The 21,799-nt window shown below is 42.0% G+C and overlaps 2 protein-coding genes across 4 annotated transcripts in view; both read right to left on the bottom strand.

Moving 5' to 3' along the window:
- Nucleotides 1-3,540: 3,540 nt before the first annotated feature.
- LOC144300313 (torsin-2A-like) lies at nucleotides 3,541-5,009 on the bottom strand. 3 transcript variants are annotated; one of them, XM_077876243.1, is made up of 2 exons: nucleotides 4,409-5,009; nucleotides 3,541-4,280 (listed from the first exon to the last, which is right to left on the bottom strand). In XM_077876243.1, the coding sequence occupies exons 1-2, from the start codon at nucleotides 4,999-5,001 to the stop codon at nucleotides 3,908-3,910; spliced, it is 966 nt and encodes a 321-aa protein (XP_077732369.1). In that variant the 5' UTR covers nucleotides 5,002-5,009; the 3' UTR covers nucleotides 3,541-3,907. The 3 variants fall into 3 exon arrangements, with proteins under 3 accessions (XP_077732369.1, XP_077732368.1, XP_077732366.1); XM_077876242.1 differs by having other exon boundaries at nucleotides 3,541-4,584; nucleotides 4,851-4,986; XM_077876240.1 differs by having other exon boundaries at nucleotides 3,541-5,009.
- A 5,350-nt stretch (nucleotides 5,010-10,359) lies between these two features.
- The window catches only part of RAD54B (RAD54 homolog B), a 100,898-nt gene continuing 89,458 nt past the window's right edge, over nucleotides 10,360-21,799 (bottom strand). The window contains exon 15 of the mRNA XM_077876235.1: nucleotides 10,360-12,037. Coding sequence (XP_077732361.1) covers nucleotides 12,015-12,037 — 23 coding nt within the window. The 3' untranslated portion in view covers nucleotides 10,360-12,014. The remainder of the gene's footprint in view (nucleotides 12,038-21,799) is intronic.

The raw sequence follows: 21,799 nt of genomic DNA, 5'->3' as shown, positions 1-21,799 counted from the left end.
TTTCCTCATCTTACACAATTAATTTTCTTCACAGTATCTATCATTAACTGCAACTATCTTACTTGTGAATTTTGTTTATTGTCTGTTTATCCCACTAGAACACACAGGCCATAGGATGAGAGACCTTGTCTGTGTTTGTACCACACCGTATCCTCAATATCTACCATAGTGCCTAGGCCTCATTTACAGTATCAGTGAACATCTATTGGATAAATGAGTAAACAAATGCTAGCTAAATGAATAAATTAAAATTCTTTTGGATTAAGATAGCTTAAAGCTTAGAGAAGTCATACAGAAAAAAAATTTATAACAGAGTTCGCAATATTTGAAATGAATTCATGTAATCGCCTTAAAAACAAATTCATATTTTGCACAAATCATGCATTGTATTAAGCTCATGTTCTTATGAAAATGTTAAATATTTAAATCCCAGGTACAATCCACAGTTCTTGAGCAAGAGTTATTCTTCTTTAGTAATTATAAGAAGGTTGCAAACAAAAATAACAATATTCAAGAATTATCTTTATTAATATGATAATCAAAAAGTTCACATATATTGAGAATCAAATCTAAAAGAATTAACAGTAGCAGCTTCTTTTTCCAGTGGAGAAATGCAAGTTTTGCCACTTCATGGATGATTTATCTTAACTTGGGAAATTATCAGGAAATCAAAAAAAGAGAAATGTTTGTTTCTAAACTATGAATCACATAAAAGAATTGCAGCAAGTCTGTGTTTTATACATTTTCACACTGGTCTACTTGAAAGACTATTTCATTTTGTATCCTCATTTCACATCTAACTAACATGATTAAAATACAAAATAACAACTTTGTTTTCTTAAATTTCATAATTGTTATTGAGGAAAAAGTACAGACTACATAAAGTTATTGTCTGAGATAAATATTTGAGGTTAAAATGTCTTTTGTTTTCTGCTCTTCGATTAAGTACGGTAAAAAAATATCCTCAAAATAACTATAATTAATGTTTCATTTGGGAATGGTTCACTTCCCTGTTTCCTTTCCAAACACCCCACAAACCTCTGTTTCTGCTTATTTTGGTTAACAAGATTTCCAAATCTTCTTCCAGTATTCTGATGAAAGTATACTTTCAGTATCAATTTATTTACATTACTGCCAAATGTATGGGATGAATGGTGTTGGGACAATTGACTAGCCATCTAAGGAAAAATAAGTTAGATATCTCACTCCTTACACCAAAAGAAATTCTAGTGGAATAAGAAGAAAGAAGAAGAAGAAAGAAGGAGGAGGAGGAGGAGATAAAAAAAAAAAAAAAGAAGCCACAAACACACAAGAAAAAAAAAAACAGGGAACTTCTACTTCTTGTAATATAACTTAGGTAATGCAGCTAACTATCCTGCTGAGAACAACAACGCAAAATATTTTTAAACACACCCCTACCACAACACCCAGCTACTCCTTGCCTAAGTATTTGCCCAAGAGCAATAACAGTATATGTCCACACAAAAGACTTTACATAAATATTCATAGCAGTTTATTTGCAAGAGCCCCAAACTGGAAACAATCTGATGCCTATCAACAGATGAATGGATAAATATATATAAAATGGAGTACTGCTCAGTTTTAAAAAGGAATGAACTATTGATACATGTAACAACACAGATAAATCTTAATTATGCTGAAAGAATAAAAAAAAAAAAGTAAATTTGTCCATGTTCTCATTTATATAAAGTTCTTGAAAATGCAAACTAGTTTAGAGTGACAGAGGTGGATTAGTGGTTGCCTAAAGATGGGGAGTTGGGATGGGCCAGAGGGTAGGGAAGGAGGGATTACCAAGGGACACAAGGAAACTTTTCAGAGTGATAAATATGTTTATTATTTTGATTTTGGTAACGGTTTCATGGTTATATACATATATCAAAATGTACATTTTACAGGGTGGCCCGGGTGGCTCAGTGGTTTAGTGCCTCCTTCGGCCCAGGGCAAGATCCTGGGGTCCTGGGATCGAGTCCCATATCGGGCTCTGTGCATGGAGCCTGCTTCTCCCTCTGCCTGTGTCTCTGCCTCTCTCTGTGTGTCTCTCATGAATAAATGAATAAAATATTTTTTAAAAATATACATTTTACATATATGCAGTTTACTGTATGTGGATTATACCTCAATAATTACCTCAGCAATATTTACAACAACTTCAAAAATATACCTCAACAAAGTAAGTCTCTTGAACCAGGTGGAGATGGTTTAAAGAAGCTGTGAAGACTGACACACCCAAGATCCAGGAGAAAGAGCTCCAGAAGGTGAGCCTGGTATTTGGGGTCATTTCTCCTTTGAGAAGTCTTACACATGTTTGCCTTAAAAAGAAGAAATACTGAAAACAAATGGACAAATATTCAACTTAAAAGGTTAAAAAAAAAAAAAACAGAGCAAGCCCAAAGAAAAATAAGGAATAAGAAGTAAAATAAGAACAGAAATTAATGAATCAGAAAACAAGAAGTTAATAGTATAAACAATAAAACCAAATGTTGAGTTTCTGGGTTTTTTTTTTTTTAAGACTAATAAAATAAACAAGGGGCACCCAGGTGGCTCAGTCAGTTGGGCATCCAACTCTTGGTTTTGGCTTAGGTCAAGATCTCAAGGTCCTAGGATCGAGCCTCACTTAAGGCTCCACACTCAGTGAGGAGTCTGAGGATTCTCTCTCTTCCTCTCCCTCTGCCCCTCCCCTTGCTCACACACTCTCTCTTTAAAATAAATAAATCTTTAAAAAAATAGACTGTGGCAAGGTTTATTAGGAAAAAAAGAAAAAAGCAAACATACTAGGAATGAAAAAGGGGACAGAACTACAGAGGAAATAGATACTAAAAAGCATAAGAAATATAAAACTTTATGCCAATTATTTGAAAATGATATATATTTGAAAAAATATTTGTAGAAAAATATCAAAATTGACTGATGGAAAAATTTTCTAAACCTAAATAAACCAAAAACCATTAAAGAAAGTGTTTCAATGTTTAAAAAAAATCTACCTTTCTTGAACACTCACACATGCACACACGTGTGTGCCATAAACACCAAACCTAAAGAGTTTTACAGGCAAGTTCTAGCAAATAAATACTCAAAGAACATGCAATCTCAATCTTATGTTCCAGAGCATAGAAAAAAATATGACAAATTCTACAGCTCATTTAATGAAGCTAATGTAACCATTATACCAAAACTATGTGAGAATATGACAAATCTCATCTATGAACATAAATGCAAAAGTCTTAAAAAATGTTCTTAAAATCTGAACACATATAGGGGCACCTAGGTGGCTCAGTCAGTTAAGCAACAACTCTAGATTTCGGCCCAGGTCATGATCTCAGGGCAGTGAGGTGAAACCCTGCATGGGGCTCCACACTCAGCGTGGAGTCTGTTTAAGATTCTCTCCCTCATTCTCTGCCCCTCCTCCGCAAAAATAAATAAAAAATAAAATCTTTAAAATCTGAATACTTAAATATATTTTTCTTGACTAAACTATGCTTATTTTAGGGATACAAACATGGTATAATATTATAAAATGTATTTTTTTTTTCCTCTGGTCCCACGGCTAAGTTTATTGTATTTGTTCTGTTATAAAATTAAAAACCTTAAAAACCAGGCCTAAGCGGGAATCTCTATATTCACAAAGACTGAGAAGTCTCGGCTTGGCTTTCCGGTACTGGGACACGGGGTATGGAGGGACATGGGGTGTGGAGGGTTGAGAAGATGGTGCCAGAGCAAGGGGCCGAGAGTCACAGACAGAAGAGGGAGAGAGCAGCCATGAACCATAGTCCCTGAGTTACAATTCACATCTTAAGAAGGCTTAGGCTGAGGGCAAGGTCAAGGCTCACTGAAGTTCTGGGGTCACCAGTGGTTCCGTAGGGAAGGAAGCAAAGGCCAAGATGCCTCCTCATCTTCGCTTTGGGCTCTGGGTCTTGCTCCCCAAGAGGGTCAGGAAAAGGGTCCCTACCAAGGAGGCCCCTGGCTTTCCTGCACAGCCTGGCCAGGCAGAGGAGGGCAAGGACGCCATATGGAGAGTCAGAGAAAGAAGGCAATTCTGGAAGCCACGGTCTTGCAGCCGTTGGAGGAAAAGAGCTGCTCTTTCTCGGGGAAGAAGGTGGTGCTGTCCAGCACAGCCTGGATGACCTCTTCCCTCGGCTCCAGGCCCAGCTGGGCCAGCTCGTTGAGCACACAGTGTCGCACATGGTGCCGCTGCAGTGGCAGAAAGGGCACCAGGACGTCCAGGAGGTGCTCTTCCATGATGCCGGAGCGCCAGAAGCCATGGTGTGGGTTGTCCAGCACAGCCTGGGAAATGACCAGCTCCAGCTCCTGCAGGCGGATCTCCTCCCGATCCCGGCGGCTGCGCCACGCCTCCAGTACCACCTGGTTGATCTGCTCACCGCCAGTGTTGCTGATGAAGATGAAGATAGCTTTGCGATAGTTGGTCCCGAACACAACCCAGGAGGAGCCCAGGAAAGGTCGCAGGACTTCCATCAGGCCTGGGGCCAGCTTGTCCATCTCGTCAAAGAGGAACAGGGAGCGGCTGCAGGCTGTGAGGTTCCCCTGGACCCAGCTCTTAAGCTCCTTCTTGTAGCGCTCCAGGTGGCTGGCGTGAGGGAAGTGGATGACGGGGGAGAAGTGGTGTACGTGGGGGCTGTGGAGGCCACCCCGGAAGAGGTAGTGAGCCAGCAGGGAGCTGATATAGGACTTGCCGGTGCCTGTCCAGCCATGCAGGGAGAGGACCAGTGGCTTGGTAGGTGCTGGGTCCTGCACGAAGGCCTTCAGTGCCTTCACTACCAGTGCCTTGGCCAAGTGCTGGCCGGCCAGGTGCTGGGCCAGGTCACACTCCAGACCCTGAAAGTCGGGCTGGAAGTCACATTCGCAGAAGGCGCCGAAGTGGCAATGCAGCGAAGTCAGATCCCAGGCGGCGGCCGCGGCCGACACCAGCCCCAGCAACCCGAGGAGCGAGCCCCAGGGCCTGCAGCCGAGACTCGCAGCCGCCATACGGATGAGGCGGGCTATAAAATGTATTAATATAATTTACCTCATTAACAAAGCAAAGAAAATTATGTGATGCTTTCAGTAGTTGTAGAAAAAGCATTTGCTATAGCTGAAAATACATTCATAGTTTTTTTTCAAAGATTGTATTAATAAGAAAAGAATATCCTTAATCTGAGAATGGGAATCAACCAAATACCTACAGCACATATCTCACTCAATGGCAAATGTTAGATCCATTTTTTTTTTTTTTTAGATCCATTCTCTTTAAAGTAGAAGTCAAGGATGCCCACTATCACTGATTCTATCCAATGCTATACTGGAAGACCTTGCTAACACAGTAAAACAAAACAAAAAACTATATAAAATCTACAAATGAGTAACAAAACTGTCATTACTCATGGATAATATATCAACATAAATAACCCCAGAGAACTGTAAACTATTAGAATTCAACAAGTTATTGGCATACAAGATCAACAGGCACAGATCAACTACTTTTCTAGGCAACAGCAAAAAAACAAGTAACAAAAAGTAATTTCTAACATCATGTCTTTCACAAACAATAAATACCATCTGGTGCCAAGAGCTAAATCTACAATTTATGTGCAATATTTTTATGGAAGAAAAGTCACAAGACATTATTGAAGGAATAAATAAATGGAGAAGTATGTGATGCCCATAGATGGGGAGTCCCAATATAACCAAGAGAGCAAGTCTCTCAAAATGAATCTCTCAAAATGGTGCAAAGGCAAAATACCAACAATGTTCTTTGTTGCCACTTCACAAGCTAATTCTCAAATTTATATGTAAATGCAAAAAAGCTAAAAAAAAATGGCCAATGCATTTTTGAAGAAGAACACATTTGGACATTAAGCTATAGTAATTAATATAGCATGAGTGTGCTGCAGGGGTAGCCAACTATATCAGTGAGAGGTAACAGAGAGCCTCTGAACAGAAACAAATACAAAAACTTGGTATTTGTCAAAGATAACACTGAAAAACCATGGGAAGAGAATCAACCAGTCAGTAAATGGTGCTGGAATAAATGGTGATCCATAAAGGAAAAAAGAAAAATCAGATCCCTCTTAAGCAGCACGTATGAAAATACATTTCAGGTAGATTAAGTACTTAAATGTAAAAAGGAAAACACTAAAGCTTTAGTGCTTTCACTGCATTAAGTGCACAAAAATAAATTTGGGAGCTTGCTTATACTAGAGAAAAAAAAAGGAGGAAACAATCTAAATATCCATCAATAGGAGAAATAATGAATTGTGGTATATTCGCACAATTGAATAATCCTCAGCAATTAAAGCAATTAAAATGAAAAACTAGTGCTACTTGTGTTGGCATGCATAACTTTTTTTAATATACAGAGTAGAAAGATTACATGGATATAAAGTTATATAAAGTTTTACAGCCTGTAAAGCAATGGTATAAAAAACTTTATGGACAAATACATGTATGGTCAAAGTATAAAAATATGTAGGGGGGATGGTAAGTACAAAATCCAGGATATTAATTCTTTCTGGGAAGAGGTCAGAAGAGGGTTTACTACATTTGTTAGGTTTTACTTCTTAATGAAGAAAGATTTAAGCAAACACAGCAAGATGTGATGACCGCATAAAGTTGTAGGAGATGTGCAGACGTAGTTATTACAATGTTGTACCGTATACTTTCTTTGTATATTTTAAAGTATTTCCCAATTTTAAAAAGAAAATGTTGTATACACAGAAGCTGAGTCCTAGTCTGGTGAAAGAAATACTGTTACATTCAAATCCAGTGTTTTTATTCCTGGGAGGGGTCCCTCCAGTCCTAAGAACCAACAAAGGTCTTCACACGGGTATCGTCCATCAGCTCTGCTAGCTTGGAAGTCCAATAAAAGGTCTCTGTTGACCGGGAGTTTTGCCCATGGCCTCGGGGCATGGCAGGGCTTCTCAAAATGGGGTGGATGGCACAGAACTCTAAAATTTCCGACCTGAGTCAGTGGTGAAGGAACACAATGTGGCAATGCGACAAGAAGGAGAAAACTGGATTCTCTTCTGGCTACAGTGGAATCCATTCCAAGGGAGACACCAAAATCCTCTCTGAGAGGGAACGAAGCTGAGCCAATCTGATGATCAGAGCACAGAGAGTTCTCAGCAGCGCCAGCAGAAGAGTTCATCTCCAGCAGAGCACCCCCCTCCCAAAAAAAATTCAAATTTGGTGTTTCTCTAGAAACATCTTGCTGAAACTTGTTTATGTTTCCAGGTTTCCATGGATTTTATCCACATTATAAAGTACACTACAAACATCAGTTAAAATTGCTTTTTTTTTGCTTTTTTTTTTTTTTTTTTTTTTTTAATTTACTGGAGGGAGAAGATACTAACACTGACTTGGACAGAACCTCCTAGAACACGAAATGACCCCATCGACGCTTTAAGCAAAGTAGAAGTTTTAAGCTTTTCTCTGGCATTTTATGGGCGTGTCCAGCTAGCAGGTTTACTAACAAAGAGAAAAACAGGATTATAGCATCTCAGGGTATGGAGAAACTTCCCTTCTTGAACAGAGAAAATGAATAAACACCCACCCTCGATGTCGGGTATCTCAGAACCACTGACATTGTTTCACTTCAGATTTGAAAAAAGACAGGCTAAATAAGACTAGGCAGAAAGATTACATCATATGTCAGCTCAAAAGAACAAACATCACATCATGGTTTCAACTACTAAGATTTGGGGATGGAGATCAATGTGGGCTACTTTTAGAAAAATCTCTATGTAAATAGCTGTAAACTGGGATTATAATTCACAACGCGTGGTGGGCCTGAGCTATTAGAAGATGTTCAAAGGTTGAAGCAGGAAGAAGAAAAGAAAGGGGGTCAAGGGACAAGAGTGGAAAGGGGAGTACGGAGAAGAAACTGTCCCAGCCAAGAAGAGATAACCGGGCCTGTTATTAGAAAATTAAGATTTAGTGTAGAAAACAGAATCCAAGAAAATATACAGGTGTATAGTAGTTTTCCGGGGTGATATTATTTTCTGTTGTTTCATAATACATGTGTATTACTATTAAAATAGACTCAAAAGAGAAAGAGTAATCAAAGAACAATGTCAATACGCCTCTGAAACTTTACAAGCTAAAACTAAAATCGTGGAAAAGAGCAAAACATCAAGAACAAGCCGGTGCAAACTTTAAGCCTAACAGGTGAGGCTTTCCCTTCATATGTCAAGACTTAATTACCAATTCACACTGATTAAGAGAATGTGATGCTTCTTCAGGGTTAGGCTAATATAAAACGACACAAAATGTGGAACTTATGCATGCAACTGTGGTATGTGTGACATTACACTCCAGTTGGAAGGGATGAATTTGTTCATAATTATTGGGACCAATTAATTATGCGAGCAGAAAAAATACATATGGGTTCCCATCACATATTACTTGCAAAAATAAATTCCAGATGAATTAGACTTAAATAGTAAAACATAAAACTTTTAGAAGAAAATGTAAAACCCCTTATGACTTCAGGGCAAGAAATAATTTCTTCAATAAATGAGCACATAAGCAAACAAACAAAAAAATCACATACCCAAAAAGAAAATATACATATGTTTGGCTACATTAAAATTTAAGAATTCAGGGATCCCTGGGTGGCTCAGCAGTTCGGCGCCTGCCTTTGGCCCAGGGCGTGATTCTAGAGTCCTGGGATCGAGTCCTGTGTTGGGTTCCCGGCATGAAGCCTGCTTCTCCCTCTGCCTGTCTCTGCCTCTCTCTCTCTCTCTATCATGAATAAATAAAATCTTTTAAAAAAATTTTTAGAATTCTATATATATATAAATAAATACAAATTGCTGGAATAAGATACATTTGTAACTCATACAATTGACAAAGGACTAGTAACCACCTAAAATATTAAATATTATTAAATAAATACTAATAATTAAGTCAACCTAAATATTTAAAGTCTTATCTATCAGTAAAATAAAGAAAAACAAGGGCATGGACAACATAAATGAGCAGGCAATTTACAGAAGAGGAAATCCAAGCATCTTACTTCACACATGAAAATATACCTATCCTGATTGGGAATCAGGAAAAATAAAAAATAAAAGATTTTAGTTAAAACTTGTAACATGGGGATTCCTGGGTGGCTCAGCGGTTTAGTGCCTGCCTTTGGCCCAGGGTGTGATCCTGGAGTCCCAGGATCAAGTCCTGCATGGAGCCTGCTTCTCCCTTTGCCTGTGTCTCTGCCTCTCTCTTTCTCTCTCTCTCTCTCTCTCTCTCTCTCTAATGAATAAATAAATAAAATATTTTTAAAAATAAAATAAATAAAACTCGTAACATTGGAAACTTCAAAGTCTATCTATTAGCTGAACGTTTCCATCCCCTAAAATTCACACATGGAAATCCCAGCCCCCAGTGAGGGGTGGAGCCTTTGAGAGGTGATCGGGTCATGAGGGTGGAGCCCTCACGAATGGGATTAGTGCCCTTATCAAAGAGACCCCAGAGAGTTCTCTGCTGTCCACCATGGGAGGATACTACAAGGAGTCAGTAGTCCACAACCCCAGAGGGGACCTTTGCTGGAAACTGATCATGCTTGCACTCTGATCTCAGACTTGCAGCCTCCAGAACAGTGAGAAACAAATGTGTTGTTTAGCAGCCGCGCACTCCAAGGCAGCTTGCTGTGGCAGCCTACGCACACCAGGACCATCCCTCTGCACTAAGTGTTGGCAAGGACGTGGAGCGAGAAAAGTTCTCATACCTTGTTGGGGTACCGCCACTCTAAAGAGCCATTTGGCAAAAAATAAAAAAATAAAAAAAATTAAAAAAAATAAAGAGCCATTTGGCAACGTCTAATAAGGATAAAGATGCACAGCCAATCCACTTCCAACATGTACTAGTATTCTCAGCGCAGCGATGTACGTAATTGCAGAAAAACTGGCAACAACCCAAAAGTTCACCAATAGGAGAATAGATAAACAAATTGTATTTCACTAACCCAATATTAAAATGAAAAAAAAAAACTAGAGATGAATACATCAGCAAGGGTATATCCCTAAAATGTGATGCTGAGGGAAAAAAAAAAACAATTTGTAAGCATATGTATGCATACGTAGTCATACGCATATATGCATTTACTTGCGCTTATGTACACATTCTCCATGAAATGAAAACAGATAAGAGCAAACACAGCTGAAACTAATGTAACATTGTGAGTCAACTATACTTTAATAGAAAATAAGAGCAAATCGTTCTATAGTGTTTACATTACATAAATGTGAAGCAAACGTACTGAAGATTAAGTTTTTTTTAAAAAAAAAACTTTGAATTTCAACTCAAAGAGAGAAGAAGAAGAAGAGGATTGGGCATAAATACAAAGCAGACTTCAACTCTACATGGTTTTATTTCTTTAAAAGCAAATCTGTAACGGGCGTCTGGGTGGCTCAGTGGGTTAAGCATCTGCCTTGGGCTCAGGTCATGATCTCAAGGTCCTGGGTTCAAGTCCCGCATCAGGCTCCTTGCTCAGCGGGAAGTCTTCCTCTCCCTCTGCCCCTGCCCCACTCATGCTCTCTCTCTCTCTCTTTCAAATAAATATTTTAAAAAATAAATAAAAGCAAATCTGTAACAAATATGGCAAAATGCTAAAATTGGAAAGGGATGGGTGGTAGGTACAATTTAGCCAAACAAACATTCGTACTAGAATGTGCCAGGCAGTGTTGGGAGCTGAAGATACAGCAGGGATTGGGACATCCAGTCTCCTCCCACACAAAGCTTACTTTCTACCAGGGGAGAAAGATCATATACAATGTAAAACCAATATTTATGTCAGAGAGTAAGTACTTTAAAGAAAAACAAAGCAAAATAAAGAGCTGTGGGGAGGCAGGGGGACGTGCTACTTAAATAGCAGGGTTAGGAAGGCCGCTGCAAGGAGTGAGGACTGAGCAGACAGAGGCACTGTTAGGGGAGCCAGCGATGTTTAGTGTCTTCTTCCACACAAAGAAAACAACACATTTCCTAGGAACATAAAAGACAACTATCTAGCAAGACAGCCTGTATTCCTGAACAAATACTGTAAATATGTCATTTTCCCCCCAAACCAACTGGCAAAACGATTTTAGCTCATCCAGAAAAATAATTGATATAGACTAACCTATGAAATATTGAGAAAGAAGAGTACTATAGGGAAATTTGCTCTACTAAATACCAATAAATTTTGTAAATACATAGTAATTAAAAATAAAACGTAAGAAGCCCAGAAATAAACCTACAGGATATGGGTGATATGGCACATCAGTGGAGAAAGAACGGATTGGGTCTTTACAGCTGGCCTACTATGTCCTAAAACTTAGATGCCACACTCTGCTCACACCAAAATTACGTACGACAGAACCCGCAGAAATGAAAATCAGCATCTCTGAATCCAGGTGCTCAACCAAAAACCTAGAATATCATGTTTTCAAACAATGTATGGAAAAGGAACGAATAAACAAATGAGACAGAGAGCACTTTACTGAAGAAGTGAAGGGAGTTTCTTGTATTAGATTATTTGCCTTTTCGTTCATTTCTTCATCTCCCTCCCACGTATTGAGCGCTTGCTTGGTGCCACCAACATCGCCAGGTATAGGAATGACCGAGAGCTCAGCCTGAAATGCCAGGTGGATGCATTTTTCCTGTCAAATGGCTTCAGCGAGACCCGGTTGGTGCAGATGCTCTGCCCACGAGGTGCTCACGCCCTCCGGCCTCGGCGCCTGTTCCTTGCAGCAGAGGAGCCCGCGCCGCCTGCGCACTCAGGTCGGGTAAGAAGGTGGCTCTTCCAGCTCTTCCTCCTCGCAGGGCAGCGCTGGGACCAGAAACCAGCTCAGCGGTAGGGACGCCTCCAGGGCAAAGCCACCCGAAGAGGAAGCACCGTCCCGGGTCCCAGGCAAGCTTCTCCGTGCAGGGGAACCTCGCACACCTGGGCCTGAGGACGAGGAGGGGAGGCAGCTCCGGCCGAGGACCTGAGGCTGGCCTCCGCGGAGGCTCAGAAACTGCAAACATGTTCAGTTTCTCTTTGTGAGCATCTCTGCAGCAGACATAGAAAAACCAAAGCATCCGTTTATCTTCTCGTTCTTAGGGAACAAACATGAATGTTTCCGTGTTTTTAAAGCCATCCGAGAGTCAAAGAATCCCTAAATAATGTTTATGGAGAAACACTGAAAAATCATTATTGGAGGTCTCAAAACATTCTCAATAAAACAGCAAATCTTTCATCCTGTACAAAAGTCAGTTTATTAGACCCTATCTTCATTTTACAACAAAACCCTTAATAACTAAGGTGGTGTTACTGACTTCAGTGGTCTGGTTCATCAGGGTTTTTAAAATATTTTTAAATGTTTATTTTTTCATGAGAGACACAGAGAGAGAGGCAGAGACACAGGCAGAGGGAGAAGCAGGCTCCATGCAGGGAGCCTGACGTGGGACTCGATCCCGGGACCCCAGGGTCACAACCTGGGCCGAAGGCCAAGGCTCAACTGCTGAGCCACTCAGGCGTCCCATTCCATCAGTTTTTAAAAGGCTTGCTCACTTCTCATTTAATTAATAATTTAATATCCACCCCCTTTTACCTCTTCTACCCACCCCCTGCTAACCCATGGGGAAAAAAATGAAGGTAAAACTCGGGTAATATAAAATGTTCTGGAATATAATCCTGTCAGTCATATTGATAGCTAGAATGATTCGCCAATTTTTATGGCTATCATAACAGCAGCCTGTGATTTGAAATCTTATAAAAACAGGAAGCTCTGTGCTTTAAGATGTGCCTGGAATTCCTAATGCAATAAGGGACAGTTGCTGTGATCCGTTGCTGCCACCAGCAGGTCAAGCTCACAGAATGAAGTTTTTTCCCCTTTGTTTTGTCTCCTTTCGAACTCATCTATAGATATGCATGACCACCAAATGCTTTAATAAGGACAAATATGGAGAGAATAACACACCTCTTCATGGATATCCTCAGCAGGAATGCTTTTTAAAACTCTGTGATACATAACCTTTATTTTTTCTTTTAGAAATAGGCCTTGTCATTGCTTAGATAAATCCAAACTTGACATAATGAATTACATTTCTTTGTTATATTTGTGCATATGTATTTGCTGTATTCAGTTTTCTAATATTTTGTTAAAGACTGTCCATTTCATGAAGGATATATTTCCATCGTTTATTTTTTATGATTACTTTATTTGGTTGCGATATTATTGTAATACTAGCTTCACATAATGGAGGTGGGGAAATGTTTCTTCCTCTATTTTAAGAAATAATTTGAGTAATATTGATATTATTTTGTACATAAATATGAATAAAATTAATCAGTGAAAACTGTATACTTTTGCATCTGATAGTACTAACATCTATTTCATATCTCAGTCTGGTTCTAATATTACTTTGATTCTTAAAAGTGTATTTTTTGCTTGCTGTTCCATCTTCCTTGTGGTATTCTTATGAAGCTGTGCATCTTATATAGTATAGTAGATACTGAAAATAATCTAATAAATAGGTATAGACCTAAAAGTCAGCACACCTTTTTGTCTACTAGACAAGGGTTTGAGTAAACCTAATTTTGAGATGAAAAAAAAAAAAAAAAGAAAAAGAAATAGGCCTTGTCTTTTCCCTTGTCTTCAATTTCTACGTGCATATTTCTACAAAAAAAAAAAAAAACACAAATTCTTGCTTTTTGAGATCAATTTTTCTGGTAAATATATCTTTAGTCTGAGAATAAGTGATCCTGGCATGAAAGGTAGAGGGGCCCACAGTCCCTCACATTGATCACTACTACAAGATACTCCTTAAATTCTCCTTTAGCTCACACATCGAGGGCTGGAACATACAAGTGAGTTCTAAGGCCACAGTCACTTGGGATGAAATCCGGCTTCTACCACTAATCAGCACTGCACTTTTGGGAAGTATCTAACTTTTGTAGGCCTATGCCCTCACCCCCCATAAAATGGGGGAGAATATATTTATCTTAGCATTGTTAAGATGAATCAATGAAATACTGCATATAGAGCATTTAGCAAAATGTCTGGCTCATAGTAAGCAATCAATCAATAATTTGTTATTATCATTACCAGAAGGCACAAAAACTAAGTGACTTCATACCATCAGAAGCCAAATCATTGGGAATCTCCAGATTGCCGATTCCCAAGCCAGAGCTCTGACAGTCACACTACAGTAATACTGACTTTATATTTGCCCAATTACTATCAAGGCTCTGGTCCCCTTGGGATAGGAACAAATGTACAGCGAGCATCATTTTTAAAAAGTGAAATCCTTCCTAAGCCCAGAATTAGGGCAGCCATTAGGTCCGCCGGACGTCCCTCTAACACCTGACAACAGCTTTCTTCCAGACGGACGACAGAAGTGCTGTTTCCATGGTAATAGTTCTCGTAAGAAGCAATTACATGTGCTTTCTCTCCAAGCTCTGAAATTTCCTTCCTTTGTGGCGTTTCCAAGAGATAAAGCAGCTGTCCACTATTCGTCTCTCTCAGATGACACCATCAAACATATCCACGGTGGCGTGTAACCAGGAGGGTTGTTCCCTAGTGCAATGAATGGAACTGGTCTCTAGTCTAGGCCACGACAGTAACCAGGGCCACAGAGTCTCCTTGCTTAACACTGGGACTGATCCTCGGGTGTCTCACGGAGGAGCTTCTGTGCAGCATAAGATGGGGCGGTATGAATTCCCATCTAGCCTTGCTGCTAAAGATTTGTGGAGTCAGGAGCTGGGGAAGACCAGAAATGCCAAAGAAGGTTGACCCTGCTACGGAGAGACCCAGTGCAGGGTCTGCGCCTCAGTGAGGAGTCTCACATAGGTACCTTTAAAACCTTCTCCTATAAATGGATTCTCATTATATCCCCGCCCCTTGGTATCTGAACAGCAATCATTCTGGATTCAATGTCTCATCAAATGTTAAATTATTCCCATATTTGCAAGTATAGGAATCTTTTTGAAAAAATATTTTACAGTTATTTTAGAAAGAGAGAGAGAAAGTAAGCAAGTGAGGGGAGGGGCAGAGGGAGAGGGTGAGACTCTCAAGCAGACTCCCTGCTGAGCCCAGAGCCCATCGCAGGCCTCGATCTCACGACCCAGGACATTATGACCTGAGCCAAAACCAAGAGTCCAATGCTTAACTGAATGAGCCACCAAGGCAAATACTTTCAAACCATGGATCTCCACAGGCTTTTTCACACTTTAGAGATTAGCTTAGTGCATGGAAACTACATGCCGGAGGTGAGGTCTAGGACTAAGGAGGGGATCTACAGGGTTTGCTTCTCAAACTAACTTCACTACACCAGAGAGTTTTATAAAGGGCTATGGATCCTCAGCAAGTGGTAGAAAATTCTGGCTGTTGATCTCAATCCCATCTCAGCATCCTGACTGCTCAGTATGCTTTTTAAGGCTCTCTTCTCCACAGTTAGTAGGGGGTCCTCGTGTACGGGGGAGGATGGATAGTGATGCTCTTTGGCATCTAGTCAACCTTCTCAATCATATAGTGCTTTTTTTTTAAGATCTTATTTATTTATTCATGAGAGACAGAGAGAGAGAGAGGGGCAGAGACACAGGCAGAGGGAGAAGCAGGCTCCATGCAGGGAGCCCGACGTGGGACTCGATCCCGGGTCTCCAGGATCATGCCCTGGGCTGCAGGCGGCGCTAAACCGCTGCGCCCCCCGGGCTGCCCCGTACGGTGCTCTCTTAATTGCCCTTTAAGACTATAACTACACCTGTGAGTCTTGTCTCCAGTAATAATAGGACAGTCTGTGTAACTGACCACAAGAGCCGTTTTTCCAGTGTCCCGCCTTCACTGCAGAGTCTGGGAATTCATTACAGGGCCTTTTCCTGTCTCACATTTCTCCTTGTCTCCGTAGAAAACGTCAGGCGCCCTGGGCCACCCCTTCCTTCAAGTTCCCCGCCAGGTGCTGCCAAGCTACAGGCCAGACGGCGGGCACCGGGACAGAAGCCCGCTTAGCATTCAAGGAGCAGCGAGGCGGCCACGGAACGGAGCGCAGCTGCTGAGGGGAGATGAGGTCATCGAGGTAGCGGGGCCAGGGCCCGGCCGACTATGGGCCACTGTTAGGAGAGGTTTAGAGGGAGATGCTAGTACTTGCTTTCCCGTGGTGATAAGAGCTAAATTACCAAATGATTAAAAACGGATGCCCCGGGACTACCTACCAGGCCGCCATCACCCTGGGTGTCGTCACAGGGACTTCCACAGACACCACAGGATCGAGTCAGAGGCTCAGGGGGCCCGCAACCTGCCCGCATAAACCAGCCCAAAGGCTGGAATCTGAGCAGGAGCTTTGGCATCACACCCGCCCCACCCACCACCTCCCCTCGCTTTCCTCCATCTGGCTGCTCCGCCTTCCTTTCCCTTAGCTCATCTCCATGGGCTGCTCATCAATTACGAGACTGAGCACTCGGGGGCTGCTCCGTGGCATGAGCCAAGTCCCTCAGTGCAGCTGGGACGCCGGGGCCCGGGCCCTCCTCACCGCCTGCAGGCCCTGGTGTCCCCGAGAGCTGGCTCCACCTGCCACCTGCCACCTTTGCCTCCGAGTGGAAGAGAGCATGAGGGCCAGAAAGAAAAACGTGGCACCACAGCAGCCTTAGTGCTACCTTGTTCGCTAGCCCCCGAGTTAGACTGATCTCCAAAGCCAGGCCTGGAGGGAAGGAAGCCCACACCTCCCTCCTGACCACGTTTAATGAGGCTTTATGAAGAAAACACGAGCTTCTCCTTAAGGGTTTCCCCATATGGTAGAGGGTCTCAATGAGCGAAGCGAGAGAGATGACAGCAACTGGCTTCATATAATAAAGCCGGCAGCGTCTGCTCGGCCAGTGATTGAATTTTAAAATATGAACAGGATTCAGAAGGTAGAGGTTAATGCGACACCCCATCGTGTGGTTCCTGCTAACAGCAGAAAACATTCATTACCGTGTTAACATCTCCAAGTGCTGTAGAGCCACGGGCTCCCAGTGCTATCACTGCAGCTCTCGTTAGGACAGATTACGTCGCAATCACATAAATAATCACGTTCTGTCCAAAACTTGAAAACAAATTCAACGATGCCTTAAAGAAAATCTTCGCTTATAGGTACATCAGATTTTTCTTTTTTTTTACACAGTCCTTCTAAGCCACTTTTCCAGTTTGTGAGATACCACGTTTCCCACCCGCCCCGGTTACCTAGTGGATGGCTCTTCATCTCTTGATGTTCGCTAAGACCGTGCAGACTGCCCAGGACTCGGGGCACGTGCTCCAGTGAAGAGAGCCCAACTGACGTAACCCCCGGCCTCCCCTTGTGCCCTCATTCACCACAGCCCCCGGGAGAAGGAGGGATTGATTTGACGGGTACCTGTGTCAGGAGTAGCTCCACCCTGGCATGCGACTAGCTCCAGCCAATGAGATGGACGGGAAAGTGGGCTGAAGTGTGACCAACTCCAGCAAACCACTCTGTCTACGTCAATAAGGATTCTTCTTTCACGGTTTTTTGGTTTTGTTTTGTTTTACCACGAAACCTATATTCTGAATTGGTATTGATCTGTGGACAACAAAGGACCTCAAGGATGGAAGTTTGTCATGGTTTGGAGCAACAAGCCAGCGACAGAGGAATGCTACAGGAAACAAGTCTACACCAAAAAATAAAATAAAATAAAAAATAAAAAACCTGTGTAGTACAAGGTAAGCAGAAAATCACATCCCTTTGTTGAGTCCTTCCTTCAACAACAAAAATAGCCGCGTCTACAAGCCCTCTAGACCCGATAGCTTAATTCGGGACCAACTCAGAGAAACAGTGCCATCTGCTGACTGCACGCACGAGTTGCTACAAGTCGCAGAACGTGATCCCGCCAGCGCTGCCCAGGCCTGTGTCGTGTGTCGTTGGCCGGTCTGCACCACTCAGACAGCGACAGCGGCTTTCTGACTCGCCGGGTTACCGCGCACCCTGTTTAAAGGTACAAACAGGCCGTCGGGAGGCTGAATCCTGATCAGAGCTGGGCGTGTTTTCATCCATGGTTGGTGATTTTCGGTCCTCATGAGGGTGTGATTAAAACGTGTGCCTATTGTCATTTGGAGCAAGAACATGCTCGCGGGAAGATGTGTCAAAGGTGTATTGTGCGATCAGAAATTATTTTAAAATGTGACTCACACCATACCCCTGGCACTGGCAGCCTGTCAGCCCATGCAGCAGTTGGAAATCGTGGAGGCCAATAAATAAATGAATAAAATTTTGAAAAAAAAATTTTTTTTTTAAATCATGGGAGCCTAAGCAGAAGTCTGTAGCTGCCAGAAGGCAAGAAAAACCTGCTGGCTCTGCTTTCTTCAGAGTCCAGCACAGCTCCATGCTCAGCTTTTAAATCTTTTTTTTTTTTTTTTTTAATTTATGATAGTCACAGAGAGAGAGAGAGAGAGGGGTGAGCAGAGACATAGGCAGAGGGAAAAGCAGGCTCCATGCACCGGGAGCCCGACATGGGATTCGATCCCGGGTCTCCAGGATCGCGCCCTGGGCCAAAGGCAGGCGCCAAACCGCTGCGCCACCCAGGGATCCCCATGCTCAGCTTTAATAAATACCTTGAAACAGAGATCTGAGAGCAAGGAACCTGATCACGGCAGCTAAGGAAGAAAAGGAAGTGAAATAGCTCATTCATTCATTCATTCATTCATTCATTCATTCTCCTATTTAAAAGTAGCTGTTTTGTGCCAGAGACCATACAAGGTAATGTGATCCTACAATGAGGGAAAAAAAATCCCTGTCTTCAAAGAATTCAGCCCTGGTGGAAAAGGAGCCAGGTAAACAGTTACAGACCATAGGTTAGGACTCGATCCCAGGGCTACGGGCGGGGGCACAGAGAAGGGGGAAAGAAGGCGATTCTTCTGAATTAAGCATCTGCCACAGAAAAGGTGCTTTACATCCGCAACCCAGATGTTATCGGGGTACCCTTGAACACCTAAATTAAATGAGTTTGAGCCCCCCACAACCTCTGGCCTGTCAAAATCCCTGCCTTGCACTTTGACAGCAACCAATACCCAAGGCTCACTCTCTCCCACCCAACTTTTAATAAGGTGTTTTTCCAAATAAAACCTAAAAGGAATTTCGAAATAAGCAGCCAAGGTATTTCTTGGGGTGCATGGGTGGGTCCGTCGATTAAGCGGCTGCCTTCGGCTCAGGTCATGACCCCAGGGTCCTGGGATCGAGCCCCACATATGGCTCCCTGCTTCTCCCTCTGTCCTTCCCCCACTCATGCTCTCACACTCATGCTGTCTCCCCCTCTCTCTCTGTCACACATTAATAAAATCTTTAAAAAAAAGATAACATTTCTCTACCTCACTCACCGTACATTATTTCACTGAAGTCTCACAACTACCCTTGGACAAAGCACTGAACAGACGAGAAAACTCAGTTCATCCGAGATCATACTAATCCTATGTCATAGGTTGTAATGGATGCAAAGCTCTTCGCATTTAGAACACAGCAATAAGCACCTAATAAAGCATTTAAATCAATTTTTCCAGCCAAAATTATATTTATTCCTACAATATTTAGTTGCTTTATTTCTTCTCTGCCTACATTTACTACCTAAGTAACATAATCCGGTCTCACAACTTTACTAAATACCATCTATCTACTGACAAAACCATACATTTGTCCCTAGCTCTGACCAATGCTTCTGAACTCAATTCATTCATGAAACTGCTTACGTGACATCTCCGCTGGCCTATCAAACTTGACATAATCAAAACGGAACCTCAGATCTTCCCCCTACAACCTCTTTTCTCAGTCTTCCCATCTCAGTTCCTCCTTTGGCTCAGGCCAAGAATCTTGGGAGTCGTTCTTCATTTTTCTTTTTTCTTATACCTTAGATTCCATCCATTCAGAAATCCTGAAGGCTCTGCCTTCAAAAATACCAAAAACCCAACTGTCCCTTCACACTTCACTGCTACCACCTGGTCTAAATCACCATCACCTCTTGATTATCCACAATGATCTTCTAAGTCATCTCCTTGCTCCCACCCCATGTTCTACCACAAGCAATTCAGACCATGTCTTTCATCAGCTCAAATCCCAGTGGTTTTCCATCTCCCTCAGAATAAAAGCTAAAGCTCTCAAGGCCATCTTCGGTGCCCTCTGACATTGGAATTGCCCCACTAGCATCACCTCTTTGATCTCGTTTCTTCCTAGGCTTCTAAATCTCTCCACAAGAGCCTCTCACTGCTTCTCAAACTGCCATATGCTCCTTTCATCTCAAGGCCTTTGCAGTTGAGGTTCCTTCTGTCTGGAACATTTTTCCAAGTGAATGTCATGGTTCTCGATCCCTCACTTTTTTCAGGTATCTGCATAAATTGACCCCATTTAAATAGCAATCCACAGACCCACTTTGTTTAATATCTCTCCCTTATTCTACTTATTTTTCTTCACAGCACTTTTCATCGTGTGCTATATTACATGTGTATTGTTCTCTGTGTGCTAGGATGAAAGCACTAGCGCAGAGACTGCCTGTTTTACTTATTATTATATGTACAACCCCTAGGACAAAGCCTGAGATGTGCTAGCTACTCAATAAATATGGGGGGGGGGGGAACGCGGTGGGGCGGGGCTGGGTGCCAGGGTGGCTCAATCAGTTAAGTGTCTGCCGTCTGTTCAGGTCATGATTCCAGGGTCCTGGGATCAAGCCCCGTGTCAGGCTCCCTGCTTAGTGGAGAGCCTGCTTCTCCCTCTCTCTCTGCCGCTCTTCTGGTTTGTGCTCTCCTGCTCTCTCCCTAGCAAATAAATAAATAAAATCTTTTAAAAATATAAAATATCTGTGGAATGACAAATGAATACAATCCATTAAATCAAAATTAAGGAAGGCAAGCGTTTCAAGAAGTGTTTGCCAGTATCTAATGTGAAAAAAAAAAACAATATAAAGACGAAAATATTCATTACATTTTATCAATTAAGAAGTCATTGGGATGGAGGCCCTGAGTGCTGGGGGAGGGGGGCCAATGGCTTTGGGTTGACAGTGATTGGAAGGAAGAGGAAAGGAAAACATTAAGACGAGAACTCCCTTCTGGCAATGGATAGCGGGGATGACTGCACAACACCATAAATGTACAAGTGCTAATTCTTTCTGCCACGTCTTATTTTCTAAATGCAGTATAAAGCAAAACTTATACTACTTTCTTAAACTTTCATGTTATCAGCTCATCTAGGTAAATGATTACTCTGCCCGCAAGTATTTACAATTGAATGCCATCAATTACAATTATTAGAATGCTTTTTTTTTCAGTGATACTCCATGGATAGTGTCTTAAGTCAGCTTCCCTGGAAAACATGCAGAGGCACATCTTCTTGCAGGGAAGCTGTGGGAAGTGCTCTTCAGAGCAACGTCTATAAGGGAGTGAGGGAAGCACAAGTGAACAGAGAGAGCAGCTGAACTGCAATGAAGCTGCAACAAAGGCCTCAGCTGAAGAGCTGTGAAGCTGGGCCTTTCCATCCTGCATCAACAAAGCACTGGATGATAGCTGCTCTGGGGAGCGAGCGTAACCCTGGGTGAGGGAGCTCTTTTCAGCTAAGGGCTATACTTAGGCAGGGATTTGGCTAGGAGTGGTAGCAGATGGCTAGGGAAATGAATAATGTGGAAATCCGGACAGCATGCTCTAGCATCCAACACAATTTAAGAAAAACAATAAAGTTATTAGTCCCTATCATTGTATTTCTTTAAAGGATCTTTACACCTGAGAATAATTTCATAGTATCAGGAGATTCCCTGGGTGGCTCAGTGGTTTGGTGCTTGCCTTTGGCCCAGGGCATGATCCTGGAGACC

Source organism: Canis aureus, chromosome 28, assembly GCF_053574225.1.
Source record: "Canis aureus isolate CA01 chromosome 28, VMU_Caureus_v.1.0, whole genome shotgun sequence".
Taxonomy (NCBI): domain Eukaryota; kingdom Metazoa; phylum Chordata; class Mammalia; order Carnivora; family Canidae; genus Canis; species Canis aureus.
Note: the sequence above shows the minus strand (reverse complement) of the source record. Positions and strands in the feature narration are given on the sequence as shown.